Source organism: Myxocyprinus asiaticus, chromosome 24, assembly GCF_019703515.2.
Source record: "Myxocyprinus asiaticus isolate MX2 ecotype Aquarium Trade chromosome 24, UBuf_Myxa_2, whole genome shotgun sequence".
Taxonomy (NCBI): domain Eukaryota; kingdom Metazoa; phylum Chordata; class Actinopteri; order Cypriniformes; family Catostomidae; genus Myxocyprinus; species Myxocyprinus asiaticus.
This window is the reverse complement of record NC_059367.1, coordinates 23,324,196-23,342,926: the sequence shown is the minus strand read 5'-3', so window position 1 is coordinate 23,342,926 and position 18,731 is coordinate 23,324,196. Positions and strand designations below refer to the sequence as shown.

General features: G+C 39.8%; 2 protein-coding genes across 7 annotated transcripts in view; both read left to right on the top strand.

The window, feature by feature from the left end:
* The window catches only part of LOC127414595 (lysine-specific demethylase 5B-B), a 41,594-nt gene extending 27,390 nt beyond the window's left edge, over positions 1 to 14,204 (top strand). For 3 of the 5 annotated variants that reach the window (XM_051652733.1, XM_051652731.1, XM_051652735.1), the window contains 6 exons: positions 408 to 566; positions 686 to 1,159; positions 4,020 to 4,110; positions 4,247 to 4,419; positions 13,231 to 13,470; positions 13,980 to 14,204. In XM_051652733.1, the coding sequence (XP_051508693.1) occupies positions 408 to 566; positions 686 to 1,159; positions 4,020 to 4,110; positions 4,247 to 4,419; positions 13,231 to 13,470; positions 13,980 to 14,114 (1,272 nt within the window). In that variant the 3' untranslated portion in view covers positions 14,115 to 14,204. The remainder of the gene's footprint in view (positions 1 to 407; positions 567 to 685; positions 1,160 to 4,019; positions 4,111 to 4,246; positions 4,420 to 13,230; positions 13,471 to 13,979) is intronic. The other 2 variants (XM_051652734.1, XM_051652732.1) reach the window with 1 other exon arrangement.
* Positions 14,205 to 16,487: 2,283 nt separating this feature from the next.
* The window catches only part of LOC127415298 (leiomodin-1-like), a 62,622-nt gene continuing 60,378 nt past the window's right edge, over positions 16,488 to 18,731 (top strand). For both annotated transcript variants that reach the window (XM_051653998.1, XM_051653999.1), the window contains exon 1: positions 16,488 to 17,210. In XM_051653998.1, coding sequence (XP_051509958.1) covers positions 16,941 to 17,210 — 270 coding nt within the window. In that variant the 5' untranslated portion in view covers positions 16,488 to 16,940. The remainder of the gene's footprint in view (positions 17,211 to 18,731) is intronic.

The window sequence follows — 18,731 nt, the reverse complement described above, 5'->3', positions numbered from 1 at the left end:
TGCCCTTTTCTAAGTCTTCTGAAGCCACACGATAGCTTTGTGTGAGGAACACACAGAATTGTGTTATTCATTGATAACCTTCCCCTCTGCTGTAGCTCTCAAATCTCATTTGCACTTCTGCAAATTCAGACATGGCACCAGCTTTGATGAAAGTTAAAATTTTTGGATAACCTATTTCTTTTTCTTTCTGTTTTAGATGGAAGTTGTTTTAGTTGTTAAATGGCAGAATGACACAAATGTAACTTTTTAAAACTGACTTGAAAAGTTTAAGTGGTTTAAAGAAGTCAGCCAACAGGATTTACCCATTTCATTTGACCTTTATGAGCTACAAAGATATTATTGAGTTTCATTATTATAAATAAAGTGTTTCTGTCCGGGTGATATAATAGTTTTGATCACCTGTTCAGGTGTTGTGTCCCCGGTGGGAAGTGAGCAGCTCTTCGAAGAAGAAGATGAGGAAGGTTAAAGGAGAGTGTGTGTCATCAGGGAAGAAGAAGCTTGTGAAGCTGGACAGTATGAGTGATGTAGAGCGAGCACTTTCAGACAGCAAAGACTCTGCATCTGCTGTAAGTTCAATATACTGAACATTCCAGAAATGTTTCAGACAAACAAAACAGTACTATTTCTGATTCATTCACACTTCTCTCTCTCTCTCTCTCTCTCTCTCTCTCTCTCTCTCTCTTAGATGTTTACTTTGGCTGAAGTTCGTTTGAAGGAGTTGGAGTCGCTATGCTCTCTTCGTGCAGCTAATGAATCAAAGCTCTTACCTGCAGCGGACTGCGGTGCTCTTAAAGTGTGTGTGTGTCAGAAGCCACCTATGGGTGCCATGCTGCAGTGTGAGCTATGTCGAGACGCTTTCCACAGCGTGTGTGTGCGCGACTCCACGAATCGCCGAGACAGCAAAGCCTGGCTGTGTCCGTCATGTCTACGGTCGACGAAGCCCCCTCTAGACAAGATCCTGTCCCTTCTGGCATCCCTGCAGCGGATTCGTGTGCGCCTCCCAGAGGGCGATGCCTTACGTTACATGATCGAACGCACTGTCAGCTGGCAGCGACGAGCACGAGAGGTTATAGACTCCTATGATCTCTCGCTGACCTCTCAGGACTGCAGAGGAGCTTTACCTACACAGAGCCATTGGACCACTGGACACAATAGGAAGGTCAGACTTTAGATTGCACAGGCAATATTTAAGCAAAATCACACGAGCAAGAGTCCGATATGGCCCTACAGCAGTGCTGATTTAGGGCCATATAGCACGATTGTGATATTGCTTATATACCACAGTTCAATGAACAAGTACATTTTAAAAAATGAGAAAAAAATGGAGTATAGTCATAAAAAACACATTTGTGCATGGAACTACTTTCTTATGCCACGGATCAGAATCTGCTGTTGCTGGTTCAAATCAAATGATGTGTCCAAGCTTCTCAAAAACATCACTTTAGAATTAGTATCAGTATTGGGCTGTTGCTAACAAATTATTGGAGAAACAAGGATGTGTGTGTGTGTGTGTGTGTGTGTGTGAGAGAGAGAGAGAGAGAGAGATGGATTGTTTGCGATCACCTGTTGTCACTCCCAAGCAGAGATGCTGTAGTGTGTTTGTCAGCTTTCTGAAGGTAATGTCATTTTGGTCAAATGCATCCTATTTTCTCTGTGGAGAAATAGCCATCTGATGGGGGGTATTCCTCCTTATTTCATGGTAGCCGGTGCGCAAGAGTCATCCACTATAGAAATCACAATCTCCTCCGCCATTTTGAAAAGTATGTCCTCTCCAATGTGGAAATTCCAGTAACAGGTAATCAGCCTTGAGTTTGTGTAATTAATCAGTCCGTTGTGTCTCTCAGCTGTGATAAGCCTTAACGATTAAGTTGTTAGTTAAAGTTGTTTAAAGCCATTTCCTAGCTTTAGTAGTGATCAGAGCGATCATGTAGTGCTGATGAATAAAAACACTGACTGACGCTGACTCACTGCATGCCACCTGAACTGGCTCATATTACACACAAAAACTGTCTTGCCGCCACCTGCAGGCTAAAATCTGTAATGTCACAAAAATAAATGTAAAGAGACGCATCTAGCTCTTAACACATCTGCACTGCTCTTACACTTTAGTTTAGAATGGCACGAACACGAGCAGCGTGATACACACAATGAAGTTTCCGAGTGCTGATGTTCTGAGACATATACAACTTACTGGTGTGTGTGTGTGTGTGTGTGTGTATATATATACATACACACACACACACACATATATTGTTGGAATTTATATATATATATACTCACTGAGCACTTTATTAGGAACACATTGGTCCTAATAAATTGCCTGATGTGGTCTTCTGTTGTTTTAGCCCATCCGCCTCGAGGTTCGTCGTATTGTGCATTCTGAGATGCTATTCTGCTAACTACAATTGTACAGAGTGGATGTCTGAGTTATCCTAGCCTTTCTGTCAGCTCGAACCAGTCTTCCCATTCTCCATTGACCTCTCTCATAAACAAGGCATTTCCATATATATATATATATATATATATTATACACACACGCACACACACAGTTGAAGTCAGAAGTTCACATACACTTAGGTTGAAGTCATCAAAAAAAAGAAATTATAAACACCATGGGACCATACAGCCATCATACCGCTTAAGAAGGAGACACATTCTGTCTCCTAGAGATGAATGTAGTTTGGTGCGAAAAGTGCAAATCAATCTCAGAACAACAGCAAAGGACCTTGTGAAGATGCTGGAGGAAACTGGTAGACAAGTATCTATATCCACAGTAAAACGAGTCCTATATCGACATAACCTGAAAAGCTGCTCAGCAAGGAAGAAGCCACTGCTCCAAAACTGCCATAAAAAAGCTAGACTACAGTTTGCAAGTGCACATGGGGACAAAGATCATAACCTTTTAGAGAAATGTCCTCTGGTCTAATGAAACAAAAATGGAACTTTTTGGCCATAATGACCATTGTTATGTTTGGAGGAAAAAGGGTGAGGCTTGCAAGCCGAAGAACACCATCCCAACCGTGAAGCAAGGGGGTACTTTGCTGCAGGAGGGACTGGTGCACTTCACAAAATAGATGGCATCATGAGGAAGGAAAATTATGTGGATTTATTGAAGCAACATCTCAAGGCATCAGCCAGGAAGTTAAAGCTCTTCCAAAAGGACAATGACCCCAAGCATACCTCCAAACATGTGGCAAAATGGTTTAAGGACGACAAAGTCAAAGGTATTGGAGTGGCCATCACAAAGCCCTGACCTCAATCCGATACAAAATTTGTGGGCAGAACTGAAAAAGCGTGTGTGAGCAAGGAGGCCTACAAACCTGACTCTGTTACACCAGTTCTGTCTGGAGGAATGGGCCAAAATTGTAAAGCAACTTACTGTGAGAGGCATGTGGAAGGCTACCCAAAAAGCTTGACCCAAGTTAAACAATTTAAAGGCAATGCTACCAGATAATAATAAAGTGTATGCAAACTTCTGACCCACTGGGAATATGATGAAAGGAATAAATCTGAAATAAATCATTCTCTCTAATATTATTGTGACATTTCACATTCTTAAAATATAGTGATACTAACTGACCTAAGACAGGGAATGTTTTCTACGATTAAATGTCAGGAATTGTGAAAAACTGAGCTTAAATTTATTTGGCTAAGGTGTATGTAAACTTCAACAGGATATATAAACAAGCAGTCTTTCGCAGTACTCAGGCAATTATAGGTGCTAAATATTAAGATGTACTGTGATTTTTATTAGTTTTGTCTTCAGCTGGATTTTTTTTAGCTGAAAGACATTGTAAGACACATGGCTTGCAAGTTTCGCATCAAGATTGTCTGTCTCTTTAATGTGGGGAAAAAAACTTACCAAGTATCTTGAATCTGTGCAGCCACGCTTCTGTAACATTTGCGATATATTTGTGACATTTTCTTTTCTTTGTTTTTTTTTGCCATTTTGTGTTGTTGACTGTGTCTCAGTTATGTTTACTACCTATCAATAAATTGTTATTATTGCTTTGTTGTAGCAGCTGTCTCCATCTCGGTGTCAGGACTGGAGTGTTTCTGGGCAAGAACAGTCTGTGTTTTACACAGAGCAGCGCTGCATTCCACTTCAGGGTTTGTATCCTTCTCACATTCTGATACACTTGGAGAGCATTTTCATATTCTCATAAATCTCATTGAGCAGACAGAGCATTAGAGCAACAGGGAGAGAGATGGTTCACATTGTAAAATGAATGTGTATGTGTTTCAGGTCTCAGTGCAGAATTGGAGGAGCTGATGGTAGAGGGTTTGCTTCTACAGGTCTCTCTCCCTGAGACTCAACAGCTCTATAGACTCCTGCTCTCCGGCCCCCTGACCATAAAAACTCCTCACACAGAACACACACCCTACCTCACTCAGAAACACTCCTCACCACAGAGAGAGGTAAAGAGTGTGAGTGTGTGTGCATGCATACATTATTTTGATACTTGCTATTTAGTGGACTCTTGTTCCATCCAAAGAGACTTGGCTTTACCGGTACTGTTTATATCACTTCGCAGCACCCATAGAGGCCAACTAAAAAGCACTAAGTATGACATAAGGCCCCGATATACTTTCTGAGATGATGTTCTTCGTTTAGGGGTAAAAAGAAGATCTAAACAGCCAAGCAATGGTATACTGTTTGCAAACATTCAGACACCCGCCACACCACTGTGGGAGATGTTTAGAGGAGCATTTAAATATGAGGATGCTACATGCTTAACTATTGTGACATTAAAATGTCTTATCAATTACTTTATTCCTCATTCTAGGAGTAGAATTCACATGAGGTCAGTAAAAGAAGCTGTTTTAAGCACTCGATGGTGATTTAAAGTAATAAATATGCAGTAGAAAATGTTTAATTTGACTTGTTTACATTCTGAATTAATTGCGCTAATGCACTAACGCTATACACAGCCAAAATATGCACCGATTACATTCTTTTAATGTAATCTATGATGACAGTGATACAGCTGCAAAGATGGGTATATAAAAGAGTGTTAATGTTCATTATACAGACAAAAGAATGATGTTAAGATATCTTTGGGCAGGTGTGTGAATGGCTTTCGTTGCTGATGGCACATGAGGGAATGGGCAGTATTTGAGTAGATTTGATTGTTTTTGTAGACTAATTAAACTAAAAAAAAAATCGCATGACATGGTCTTGGAAAATTGTCTCTATGTGAAAAATCATACAAAGGTAGATAAATTTGCGCCAGTTTGCTAATAACGCTGTACACCAGTGTGTTCATGTTGACTATCTTGACTGAATGAACAATGTAAGTGGAGCTTCAGGTCAAACCTAACGATGATGTCGACCAATGGCAGTAAGAAGGTGTTTAGCAGCTGGTAACAAGTTTTCCTAAAAACAAGCTGTTACGAACCACCGAATCGAACTCGAAAGCACCTTCTTTTTGGTCAGATTTGGTTCTAAATGACATCACAGCCTTTCTTTGGTTTCATATGAAGTATATCTGGGCCTTAAATAGGAAGGATGGCTATTTCAGTTTGCATAAGTCAGGGTCAGAAATTAATGGAGGCTTTGGGCAAAAATGCCACTGAAAGTTATAAAAAAGCTCTTGAAATTCAAAATGTAGTGGCAAAATAAATCCCCCCATTATGAATTCCCTATAAATATCTGATATTTTTTCTAATATTTTATCCAAAGCCTAACTCATGTTATCACAAAATATGATTTGATGCGGATTTAAATTTATAGGTAACGACCTTACTGAATGTTTTTGGAATTTATATTAATGAACTTATTAAATTCAAGTATTTTACATAAAAGGGCTAGACAGTGGATTTTTTTTAAAATGCGCACAAAGGGAAAAAATGCCCCTGAAGATTAGGTCCCGGGGGCAAATATTGCCCCATAATAAAAAAAGTTCATTTCTGACCCTGGCTTAAATAAGGTTTTGAAATGTTTTGTCCTTAATATCATAAAATCATATATTAACAGTTTAATATCAGCAAAAAGGCATTTGAGGTCTTGCTATATAATGAATATAGTCTGAAGGGCATTGTGAGGGGTTTCACAATGCCTTTTATACTTGCCTGTGTCTATCCACCTTTTTCCTGAACGCAGAATTGTTCCACGATTTGCCTGTTTTCAATTTCCATTCTCCAGTGTTTTCACCCGCATTGGCGTATATTCTTAGCAGGTTAAGTTTTAAATTTGTAGAAATTAGGGGTCGACCAATGTTTTTTTTTTTTCAGGACCGATAATGATTATTAATAATCAAGAAGACTGATAACTGATATTTGGCGCCGATGTACATTTGCAGTAAAAATGCAAATTTTAGGGTCAAAATTTACACTAAAACACACTCCAACACAAAACGTCCTTTAAATGCCTATGAACGTGTTTAATGAAATACTGCAAAACAGAACATTTCAATATTATCTTTTGAAAAATACTGGAAAACAACACATTCTTTTTTCAAAAATAAAGAGGAGGGTGCTCCTAGCAGCATTTCTTGTGAACTGAAACTTTAAATATATAAAAATGAACAAAACAGCTCCCCAAAAAGTTTTTTTTTGCCTGTAAAAATTAAAGTATTTGTGTTTAAAAGTAGTTAAGTAATTGTGTGTATGTTGGGTTCAGTTCTATGAATGTTATGTATAAACATGATAACAGACGAGACTCAACGTTAATGGAGTTGACACTCCATGTAGCTTGCTGGCTAGCCCGTTTAGTAAAGTGCAAAAAGGGCTTATGTTGGTTAGCTAGCTACCACTATTAATGCCATCATCATATAACATGTTAAAACACCAACTCATATGGGCGAGTACTCGGTCCTTATCTCTGCCGCCTGAGGCCCCACATAATGCACTCCGTTGCAGTAAAAGATAGCGCTTTCATTGAGTTTGTTTATGCAGTGATATTTTTGTGTAACGTATGTGCTAATGCAACTAGAGATAGCTAACATTCATAGTATGGTAACAATTAATATTTAACCTGTAAACCCCTTTTCACTTTTGCCCTTTATTAAATGGCGATCTAGTCGCTTAGCAATGTCTCTTTTTTTTTTTTTTTTTTCCTGCTAGTCTGCTACAACCAAACATAAGTTCAGGCATTAGGCCCTTTCCCACCTACAGTCCTGGTACTTTTCTTTTAGTAACTTTCTAGATGAGAACTCGTACGAGGAACGGAATACCCAAGGAGACTTTTCCCCTGTTGCATTCGCATTCACATAATTGCCACTGTAGTGACTTCATCTAGTATCGACCATTTTTCTTCTGACGTGGTTGGAACACGCAATTCAATATCAACAACACCAATGGAGAATGCCATGAGCAGAGTTACACTTTTGTTAGGGCTGTTTTACACAAGCTTTGGCTGCATCCAAAAACGTAGGCAGCTCCCAAGTCAGTTGATGGTTTAAACGACAGCGTTTTTGGATGAATGGAACTCTAAAGGAAACTGGTCTCTGAACAGTTTAAAAAGCACCTTATATCATCCTACCTCCTTATACAGCCCCCTGAAGGCAGCATCCTCCCATTTTCGGACGCAGTCTGTGTCTTCAGGTTACAGTTTTAACTGGGCGCAAGAGCTGTGTGTGCTGCAGCCGTAGTTAATGATGAGACAAGCGGTCAGACTACAATGCAGAACGTGCTGAATTTAGTAGACAACATGTTGAAAGCACTATAAACCTATTTATCAACACAGTCTTTTACCATAAAGGCTTTTGACTCAATATAAATTACTGTACTGAAATACTCACTCATTGACTTAAAAAAATACGTCTTGATGCAAGTTACCACACACGCTCAGAAATCACATTATTTTCTGTATAGTCACACAGTACTTGTAGTGAATACTTTTATTAGACTTAAAATGAATAACAATAACCTGGTGAAGGACCCTGATGAAGGCCTACGTGCCGAAACGCGTTGGTTATTGTTCTTCATTTTAAGTCTAATAAAGGTTTTCACTGCAAGTGTTGCTGGATTCCACTGTGCCATTCCTGTTGTTTATTTATATATATAAATATATATATATATATATATACACACACTACCGTTCAAAAGTTTTGAAACACTTGACTGAAATGTTTCTCATGATCTTAAAAAAATCTTTTGATCTGAAGGCGTATGCTTAATGTTTGAAATTAGTTTTGTAGACAAAAATATAATTGTGCCACAATATTAATTTCATTATAAAACTAAAATTTTATTTAAAAAAAAATAGTTTTTTGAAATTGATGACTTAAGTCAATAAGTGCCCAACATAGATGGGAACTCCTTCAATACTGTTTAAAAAGCATCCCAGGGTGATACCTCAAGAAGTTGGTTGAGAAAATGTCAAGAGTACATGTCTGCAAATTCTAGGCAAAGGGTGACTACTTTGAAGATGCTAAAATATAACAGTCTTGATTTATTTTGGATTTTTTAGACACAGCATAATTCCCATATTTCCATTTCTATTATTCCATAGTTGTGATGACTTTACTATTATTCTAAAATGTGAAAAAAAATTATAATAAAGAATGAGTTAGTGTTTAAAATGTTTTGACCGGTAGTGTGTGTGTGTGTGTATGTGTGTGTGTATGTATGTATGTATATATATATATATATATATATATATATATCAGAATCAGAATGAGCTTTATTGCCAAGTATGCTTACACATACAAGGAATTTGTCTTGGTGACAGGAGCTTCCAGTGTACAACAATACAAAAACAGCAGCAAGACATAGATAATAATAAAAAATAAAAAATAATTATACACATACGTACATACACACATACACATGGGTAGTGCAAATCTAATACAATCTTTTATGTACAGTGTAAATACAAATCTGTTATGAACAGTACAAATGTTTTTTTTAATTTTTTTTTTTATTTTTTTTATAAAGGAATCAAATGGCAGAAGAGGTTGGATGTGTTGGATAAATATATGAAGACTAAACTGTGTACTGCACATAGTTATTGCTTAATGGGGCAATTTAACTGTTCATGAGATGGATAGACTGAGGGGAAAAAACTGTTCCTGTGCCTGACGATTCTGGTGCTCAGTGCTCTGAAGTGTCGGCCAGAAGGCAACAGTTCAAAAGGGTAGTGGGCAGGGTAAGTGGGGTCCAGAGTGATTTTTCCAGCCTTTTTCCTCACTCTGGAAGTGTACAGTTCTTGAAGGGGTGGCAGGGGGCAACCAATAATCCTCTCAGCAGTCCGAACTATCCTTTGTAGTCTTCTGATGTCTGATTTCGTAGCTGAACCAAACCAGACAGTTATTGAAGTGCAGAAAACAGACTCGATGACTGCTGAGTAGAACTGTATCAGCAGCGCCTGTGGCAGGTTGAATTTCCTCAGCTGGTGAAGGAAGTACAACCTCTGCTGGGCCTTTTTCACAATGGAGTCAATGTGGGTCTCCCACTTCAGGTCCTGTGAGATGGTAGTGCTCAGGAACCTGAATGGCTCCACTGCTGCCACAGTGCTGTTTAGAATGGTGAGGGGGGTCAGTGTTGGGGTGTTCCTCCTAAAGTCCACAATCATCTCCACCGTTTTGAGCGTGTTCAGCTCAAGGTTGTTTTGACTGCACCAGACAGCCAGCTGTTTAACCTCCCTTCTGTATGCAGACTCATTGTCATCTCGGATGAGACTGATGACAGTGGTGTCATCTGCAAACTTCAGGAGCTTGTCAGAGTGGTCCTTGGCGATGCAGTCATTGGTGTAGAGGGAGAAGAGTAGTGGGGAGAGCACACATCCCTGGGGGGCACCAGTGCTGATTGTACAGGTGCTGGAAGTGAGTTTCCCCTGTCTCACAAGCTGCTGCCTGTCCGTCAGAAAGCTGGTGATCCACTGACAGATAGACATGGGAACAGAGAGTTGGTGTAATTTATTCCGGAGAATAGCTGGGATGATGGTGTTGAAAGCCGACCTGAAGTCCACAAAAAGGATCCTTGCATATGTCCCTGGTCTGTCCAGATGTTGCAGGATATGATGCAATCCCATTTTGACTGCATCATCCACAGACCTGTTTGCTCGATAAGCAAATTGAAGGGGATCTTGAAAGGGACCAGTGATGTTCTTCAGGTGGGCCAACACCAGTCTCTCAAATGATTTCATGACCACAGACATCAGGGCGACAGGTCTGTAGTCATTAAGTCCTGTTATTTTTGGTTTCTTTGGGATGGGGATGATAGTGGAACGTTTGAAGCAGCATGGGACTTCACACTGCTCCAGTGATCTATTGAAGATCTTTGTGAAGATGGGGGCCAGCTGGTTAGCACAGGATCTAAGACATGCAGGTGAAGCTCCATCTGGGCCCTGTGCTTTCCTTTTATCCTTTGTTGTCGAAAGACGCAGCTCACATCATCTTCACAGATCTTAAGTGCAGGTTGAGTAGCAGGAGGGGGGAGGAGGGGGGTTGCAGGAGGTGTTGGTGTTTGTGTGAAGTGAAGGTCAGAGTGGGTGTGGGGTGTGAGATTGGGCCTTTCAAATCTACAGTAGAACACATTCAGGTCGTCGGCCAGTTGTTGGTCCACCACGGGGTTGGGGGCAGGAGTCCTGTAATTCGTAAATTGTTTCATGCCACTCCACACTGATGCAGGGCCGTTAGCTGAAAACTTGTTTTTCAGCTTCTCAGAGTATCTTCTTTTAGCCACTCTGATTCCCTTATTCAGTGTGTTCCTGGCCTGATTGTACAAAACTTTATCCCCAACTCTGTAAGCATCCTCTTTGGCCTGACGAAGCTGCCTGAGTTCCGCTGTAAACCATGGTTTGTCATTGTTAAATGTTAAATAAGTCCTAGTAGGAATGCACATATCCTCTCAAAAACTGATATATGATGTAACAGTATCTGTAAGCTCATCCAGATTGGTGTCTGCAGCCTCAAAAACACTCCAATCAGTGCAGTCAAAGCAGGCTTGTAGTTCCAGCTCTGCTTCGTTGGTCCATCGCTTTACAGTCCTTAATACAGGTTTAGCAGATTTTAATTTCTGTCTGTAGGTTGGAAGAAGATGAACCAGACAGTGATCAGAGAGTCCCAAAGCTGCTCTAGGAACAGAGCGATATGCATCCTTTATTGTTGTGTAACAATGATCCAGTATATATCTGTCTCTGGTTAGGCATGTAATGTGCTGTCTGTATTTGGGCAGTTCACGTGTGAGATTTGCTTTGTTAAAATCCCCGAGAATAATAATAACTGAGTCCGGGTATTGTTGTTCCATGTCTGTGATCTGATCAGCCAGCTGTTGCAGCGCTGTGTTCAAACACGCGTTTGGCGCGATATACACACTCACCAGAATAAACGAGGAAAACTCCCGCGGCGAGTAGAAAGGCTTACAGTTAATAAAGAGCGCTTCCAAATTAGGACAGCACATCTTCTTTAACGTTGTTACATCTGTACACCAACTTTAATTGATGTAAAAGCATGTGCCACCGCCTCTCGTTTTCCCCGTTAACTCCGTGATGCAATCCGCTCTGAACAGCTGAAAGCCCGGCAGATGAAACGCGCTGTCTGGAATGGCTTCACTCAGCCAGGTTTCTGTGAAGCACAAGGCAGCAGAGTTTGAAAAGTCCTTGTTTGTGCTGGTGAGGAGATGTAGTTCGTCCATTTTGTTAGGAAGAGAGCAGAGATTCGCAAGATGAATGCTCGGCAGCGTTGTTCGAAAGCCCCGCCGACGGAGTTTGACCAGCGCACCTGCTCGTCTCCCTCGCCTGCGTCTCATAGCGTGTTTAAACAACACAGCCATGCCTCTGACTAAAATGTCAAACAAAATGTCTGAATATTCAAAATCTGGGAAAAGATTTACTGGTGTATGCTGTCGAATGTTCAGCAGTTCGTCTCTGGTAAAACTGACTGAAAAAAGATTACTAAACACAGGACAAACATACAAAAACGGCAAAACAATAGAAGCGCTCCACACCGAGGCGGCCATCCGCTGTGCCATCATGATGTGTATATACACCTAAATACATACATACATACATCCTGTTGTACAAACAGTACAGATGAGATGAAAACTCAAAGCGTGTCTCCTGATGAAGTTATATATACACACACACGTGAAACGGGTGATCCTCTTTGGATACTCTGTTGGTTTTATTTTATTTATGTAAAGGGAATTGTAAAATCCTCTGAGTAGCAGGCTAGTGGCTAGTTGTTTACTAATGGTGGCTGTGGACTTCTCTCTTTCCAGTGCTTTGTGCGTCATAGGTTTTTGACCAATTACAGGCTGCAGCACCTCCCACAGTCCCAGTGCGCCCCCAAAAGTACCTATTCCAGAGTAGGGGCTAATAATCCCCCAAAAACAGCTCAGAGAAACTATAGTTCCTTAGGTGCGAAAGCGACGAAAAGTACTAGTCCTGGGGGAAAGTACCTAAAATGGGCTTTAGTACTGCCAGTGGGAAAGGGCCTATTTTCAGTGGAGTACTGTTAGCCCCCCAAAAATTGAAACTGGGTATTGTTATCATAGAAATGGATTATAATGATTGTGATGTTTATTGCAACATCAGTATCTGCATTCTTACCTTTAAAAACAGCTTGTCCTCTCAGTTATGCATCTTTCTCTCGCTGCTTTTCTCTTTCCCACCTCTCCTCCACGAATATGGAGTACAGTGTTAATTGGCCATATACTCGTGACATATAATTTGATAATACTGTGGGCGGGACATTGAGCCAGACTACAAGCAGTAACCTTTCAGAGAGATGCGGTGGCATCAGAGCCAATGGAGCACATTTTAAACTGTATTTATTTAATCTGCAATGAGATCAGACAAAATAATGATTTCAATAATTAGAAAAATTATGAATATCGGATCCGATTATTGGCCAGGCCCCTAGTAGAAATTGTCAAAAAACATGTGGCTCTATAGTGCCGATACTTCACAGAGTCAAGATTACCTTATTTTTTTACAGTCCCTCACCTTAGCATGTAGATGACCTGAAACAATGGTCCGAGATTAATTACGTTACTATCATTAACTACTTTGAGTTGTTATGACAGCCAACAACTGCACAAGTTGAGTGTGAAATTCATTTTTACTCCAAATAACACTAAATGGTTGTTATCCATCTGGATCGCTCATTTGAGTTAGTTTATGTTGCGTCTCAAAGCCAGTAACAGAAAACAGGCAGTTAGAATCATCATGGCACCGCCCAGTGTTTGCTCAGGAAAACTATGGATATTTACAATATAGCACAGCCTCATACCTTATTGGTTAATACATTTCTTTGCAATCTTTTTCTTTGCATCTCTCTTCAGAGGACAAAAACAATCACTTCAGCAGAAAAGAAAGCAAAGCGACGAATGAACAGAGAGTACACAGAGATCAGAGACAGAGGGATAAAGCCGAAAAGCAAGAAGCAGAGGATGAGCACAGAGAAGACGAGAGAGAGGAAAGCAGCTTCAGTTTCTGCCTCGGACGTGTCTCAGTCAGAAGACTCGGAGGAAGAAATGACCTTCTGTCCAGCAGAAAGCTGTCTCCAGCCTGAGGGAGAAGAGGTAAGGGAATCAGTGTGAATCAAGGTGGTTTGTACTACCCTGCAAAGACAAAAAGCAGTAACTACACATTTAGTTAAAACTGAGTTATAACAGCAGTTGGTTCTCTTAGACTATGATCAGTCCTGTGACTGATGCGCTTGGCTCAACTATGCACAGAATCGGATAAATTGGAATGTGACTATTTTATAATCCACATTTGGCTGGACAACAAAAAAACTTTGAAGGCAATTTTTTTAGGTTCACTGTTGTTGTAGTTACTGCATTTTGGCTTTGTAGGGCAGTTTAATACCTGGGGAAAGCTGCCTGTTAGCTGTCTGGTTAACCAGATAACCAAACCTTCACCCCTTGATGTGAGTGAGTGAGTGAGTGAGTGAGTGACTGTCTCTGTCTGTGTGTGTCTCTGTCTGTGTGTGTCTCTGTCTGTGTGTGTCTCTGTCTGTGTGTGTCTGTGTGTGTCTGTGTGTGTCTGTGTGTGTGTGTGTGTTGACTCTGTTCTCTTTCTGTTGCAGGTGTACTGGGTACAATGTGACTGTTGTAACCGCTGGTTCCACATGATGTGTGTGGGGGTATCAGCAGAACTTGCGGCTGAGGAGGATTACATGTGCGTAACGTGCAGCACAACCAACACAGGCCGTCGGAAGTGAGATGGACAGAAAGGACGGCAACCACTCTCACACCACTTCCTCCTCCATCCCCTCTCTTGGCTGTGTAACTGACCCTCCCCTATTCCCAAACTTATGACCTCTGACCATTAACAACGGTGCTATTTTACTCTCTTTGTTGGACTCTACATCCTGAATGATACTGTTTGGTCACTCTTTTGTATTTTTACAGCTTTTTCCCTCTGTCTTAACTGTTTGTGATGGTCTAAAACAATACTAAATATGCTAAATGCTGAATGAATATAGTGGTGCATGGGTTTGTGTTTGTGTTGTTTTCTGGTGTGGAGGAGAGACACTTATTTAACACAGCAAGGATTGTCTCTTCTGCATGCACAGCCGGAAGCACAGCAACACAGGACAAACAAACAAACAGTTTTCACCAAAAACAATAAATGATAAATAAATACAGAGAAATTATTTTTTGGTAACCTGCCGTTTCAGTACACCGGCATCTGGGATTCTCTCCGTTGTGTTGTTTTATTCCTTTGTAGATTAGTTTTATTTATCTGAGCAATAATGTTGTTTGTTAGTTTCAGGAGCTTGGTGGCGGTTTCAGTTGTGTTGGGGCTTTTAGAGATGATGGTAAGATATTCAGGATATGTAACAGACAGATGTCAGATTTGTAGCAAAAAGAGTGTAATGAACTGCCACAAAACCTGCTCAAGCCGTTTTGGGGGGGGGGTTGAGGTACTAGGATTTGAGGTTTGAATAGCTTGTTAAAAAAAAAAAAATGTCCCAATTTATAGTGTGAAATAAAACTCTTTGTTCTAATATCAGAAATGGTCTCTTTCCTTCCTGATTTTGATCACAAGTCAAATGCTTTTATCAGTGCTCATTATTTCTCTATTACACACTCAATCGAATCTTTCTCAGGCAAAACAGCTTTGCAAGTACAAACCTTGAATTGAATTTGAACTACTCTGCTACCAGTTTTTTTTTTTTTTTTTTTTTTTAACCAGGAATTTAATGTTTTTATGTGGCACTCTCTCACTTCAAGGTCCTTTTTAAAAGAATAGTTCACCCAAAAATAAAAATTCTCTCAATATTTACTCACACTCATGATATCCCAGACTTTTTCTTCTTCAGAACATAAACAAAGATTTGTATAAACGTATCTCAGCTCTGTAGGCCCATACAATTCAAGTGAATGGTGATCAAAACTTTAAAGCTCCAAAAAGCACATAAAGGCAGCAGAAAAGTAATCCATATGACTCCAGTGGTTTAATCAATGTCTTCTATAGCAATCCAATCTGTTTTGGGTGATAACAGACCAATCATCAGCAGTCTCCTTGGTGATCATGATTTTAAGCTTGATTACACAGCCTATAGTGCCATCTAGTGCTCTGCACATGCGTCAAGCACTAGGAAGTGTAATCGAGCTATGATCGTGCCTAGAGACAACTAATGTCAAGATGTTCAGTGAAAAAGGACTTTAAATGTTGATCTGTTTCTCATCCACACAAATAATATAGTTTCTCAAGACATCAATATAACCACTGGTCGTATGGATTACTTTTATGTGCTTTTTGGAGCTTCAAAGATTTGTTCACCATTCACTTGCATTGTGAGGACCAACAGAGCTGAGATATTCTTCTAAAAATCTATGTGTTCAGCAGAAGAAAGTCATACACATCTGGGATGGCATGAGAGTGATTACATGATGAGAATTTTCAATTTTGGGTGAACTATTCCTTTGACATTGGTTTTAAATTTTTTCATTTAACTAAAATGACTGACTAAATGATTATAATACAAGCAATCCAAGGGAGAAAACAATACAAGTATTGCTATCATACCAAATTTCTACTAGAATAGTATAACAGCTATTCATTTAAATTCATGGTGTTATGGATTAAGTTTATGGTTAATGTAGCCTAATCCTGGATTATCTTGTTCCATGATTCACACATTTAATTCTTTATCCTGGTTTAGCTATACACAAATGCATGCAGTAATTCGCACCATATTCCTTTGATTCCTGCTCTGGAATAGGGCTTCATAACCGAGGGTGAAAGTAGTGCAAGTCACCTTTCAAGATGACAAGTGTGGAAGTTGGCCTTAAAGGGATAGTTGACCCACAAATCTTTTGGATTACTTTTATGCTGCCTTTATGTGCTTTTTGGAGCTTAAAAATGTTGGTACCCATTCACTTGCTTTGTAAGAACTTACAGAGCTGAAATATTCTTCTAAAAATCTTCGTTTGTGTTCTGTTGAAGAAAGAAAGTTATGCACATCTGGGATGGCAGGAGGGTGAGTAAATGGTGAGAGAATTTAAATTTTTGGGTGAACCATCCCCTTTAACCCAAAGCCCTATATGGAGACATCATAGGTCTAAAACTTACAGAGCCAGGGCAAACATTTACATCAGTAGCAACGACAGATATTTTAACAGTAAAACATCAGAAGTGTAATAGCATTACTATTCAAATGTCTGTAATTGCTACAAAGTCTTATAAGTCTTGGTCGCCTGAATCACCTTTTTACGCATAGACTTACAAGAGTACAATTCGCCTCTATCTGCAAAGAAACAATTGTTCTCCAAGTACAAGAGCGACGTTTTTACATTAGTGCATATGCACAGGCTGCATTTAGTCATGCAGATGTGAAGGATCGCGAGGAATGCGTTTTGGCACACGAACTTGATTTGGAGCTCGTAAAAGGCGCTCTGAGCGCGAGACCATCTGCACCCAGTTCATCATGGATTTAACGGCATTTGTAAAGGGAACAGATATACTTTGAATTGAGTCTGCTGGATTCCTGCAAACTGAAACGTAATACTTGGCTAAGAAACATTACATATTCCCAAAAATGTCCGGGCAACATGACTTCTCGCACTTGGAGTGGCAGGGGAGCGATGACTCGGACACGGACGTGCTGCTCGCGATGCTCTCACCGGAGGAGGTGGAGGAGCTCGAGCGAGAGCTCCTGTACATCGATCCGGATCCGAATGTACCGGTGGGACTCCGTCAGCGGAACCAGACAGAAAAAGTCCCATCTCGAGGATACAACAGAGAGGCCATGCTCGACTACTGCGAGCGGGAGACGAAAAGACTGATTCAGAGAGAGCTGAGCACAGAGGTGATGATTATGAAGACATACACACTGCAATTCATAGTAATGTGAATTCATAATACACTACAACTCATAAATCAATACTGATTTTTAGATAATTACTGATAAAGAAAAGGAGGGGCAATTCAAAATTATTGTTTGTGGTAATCAACATTATGCCACAAACGCTGTCGATTGAGCTTAATTTGTATTGAACCCGGAATATTCCTTTAACACTGTGAATTTTACCAACAATTTGACCGATTCTGTCCATTTACACAATTCAAACTTGACCAAAAGAATAATTTATTGGTAAAAGTTTAGATTGGGAATAGATAGGGAATGCAGACTTGAACCTGTGTTCTATCATTCTATCTCTAACTGTCTGATCATAGTGTGAAATGTTTACAGATCTGAGGACACTGAATGGCTGATTTACTGTAGATGCATCACAAACACCAAGATCCTTGATAACATGCTTGACATGCCGTCCTTGTCCCATGTATTAACACCCATTTTGCTGCAAACACATGGACCACAGAGGGATCCTAATGCCCTATAATAATACCATCATAAGTACTGGTGGTGATGGGTCGCATGACTTCTGACCTCTGCATTGCCTTGGAGTATTTTGTTGTGCTGCACATTTACAGAACACTTAGTCCTCAAAGGACAACTTATTAAAGCTTTTTCGTTATAAATACACCAGGAGGAGATTAAAACAGTTTTAGAAAAGACAAGAGTTTTATTTCAGAGCAAAAGTTTATTTCTCCAAATGTCGTATTTTACTTGCACTTCTGTTTGAAGATAGTGTAAATGTCTCTTAGGTAAAAATGTTGAAGTGTGTACATTTGGTCCACAGCCAAATGTCTTAGTAAACTTTCAGTATCATGGATCAGTTTTTTGTACTCTGGTATAAACACAGGATTCTCTGTCTGGTGGTTGTAGGAGAGGGTTATTTGTAATCTGATTTCAATGTTAACTGTGCTGAACTAAGTTTTTGTATTCATTCACTTGAATACTCAAACAAAATACTAAGTATATGCAGGAAAACTTAATAATAGTATAAGAGTAATAGAGCAGAACAGATGGTATAGTTCTGCTGAGATGGTGTTTTTGGAGTGTGGTAGTTGCACCCTTATAAGGGCACATCTGAGAGTTTTGAGACTTCTTCAAACAATAGCACACAAATCTACAGAGCACACTCATTCCCTCCTAATGGACACTAAAAATAACTCACCAGCTCCAGCTGGATCCATCTACTGCCTGTAATCATTTTACATATGTTTCCTCTGTTTGATGTCCATATGGATTTAATGTTGATGTTGGTATTTATCAATAATTACACACCAAAATGAAAGCAAAATGGAAAGTAATATAGGATGTAAATACAGTGATTAAGATGTCAAAAATGTGATCCTGATTAGGCAAAAACAGATATTTAAACTAGTGCTGTCAGTCAGATAATTTTTCATAGTAAATCATGATTAATCGCAGATTTTGAAAGTGCTGGGATTTTACTCTATATTTCCAGTCAAAATGCATTAA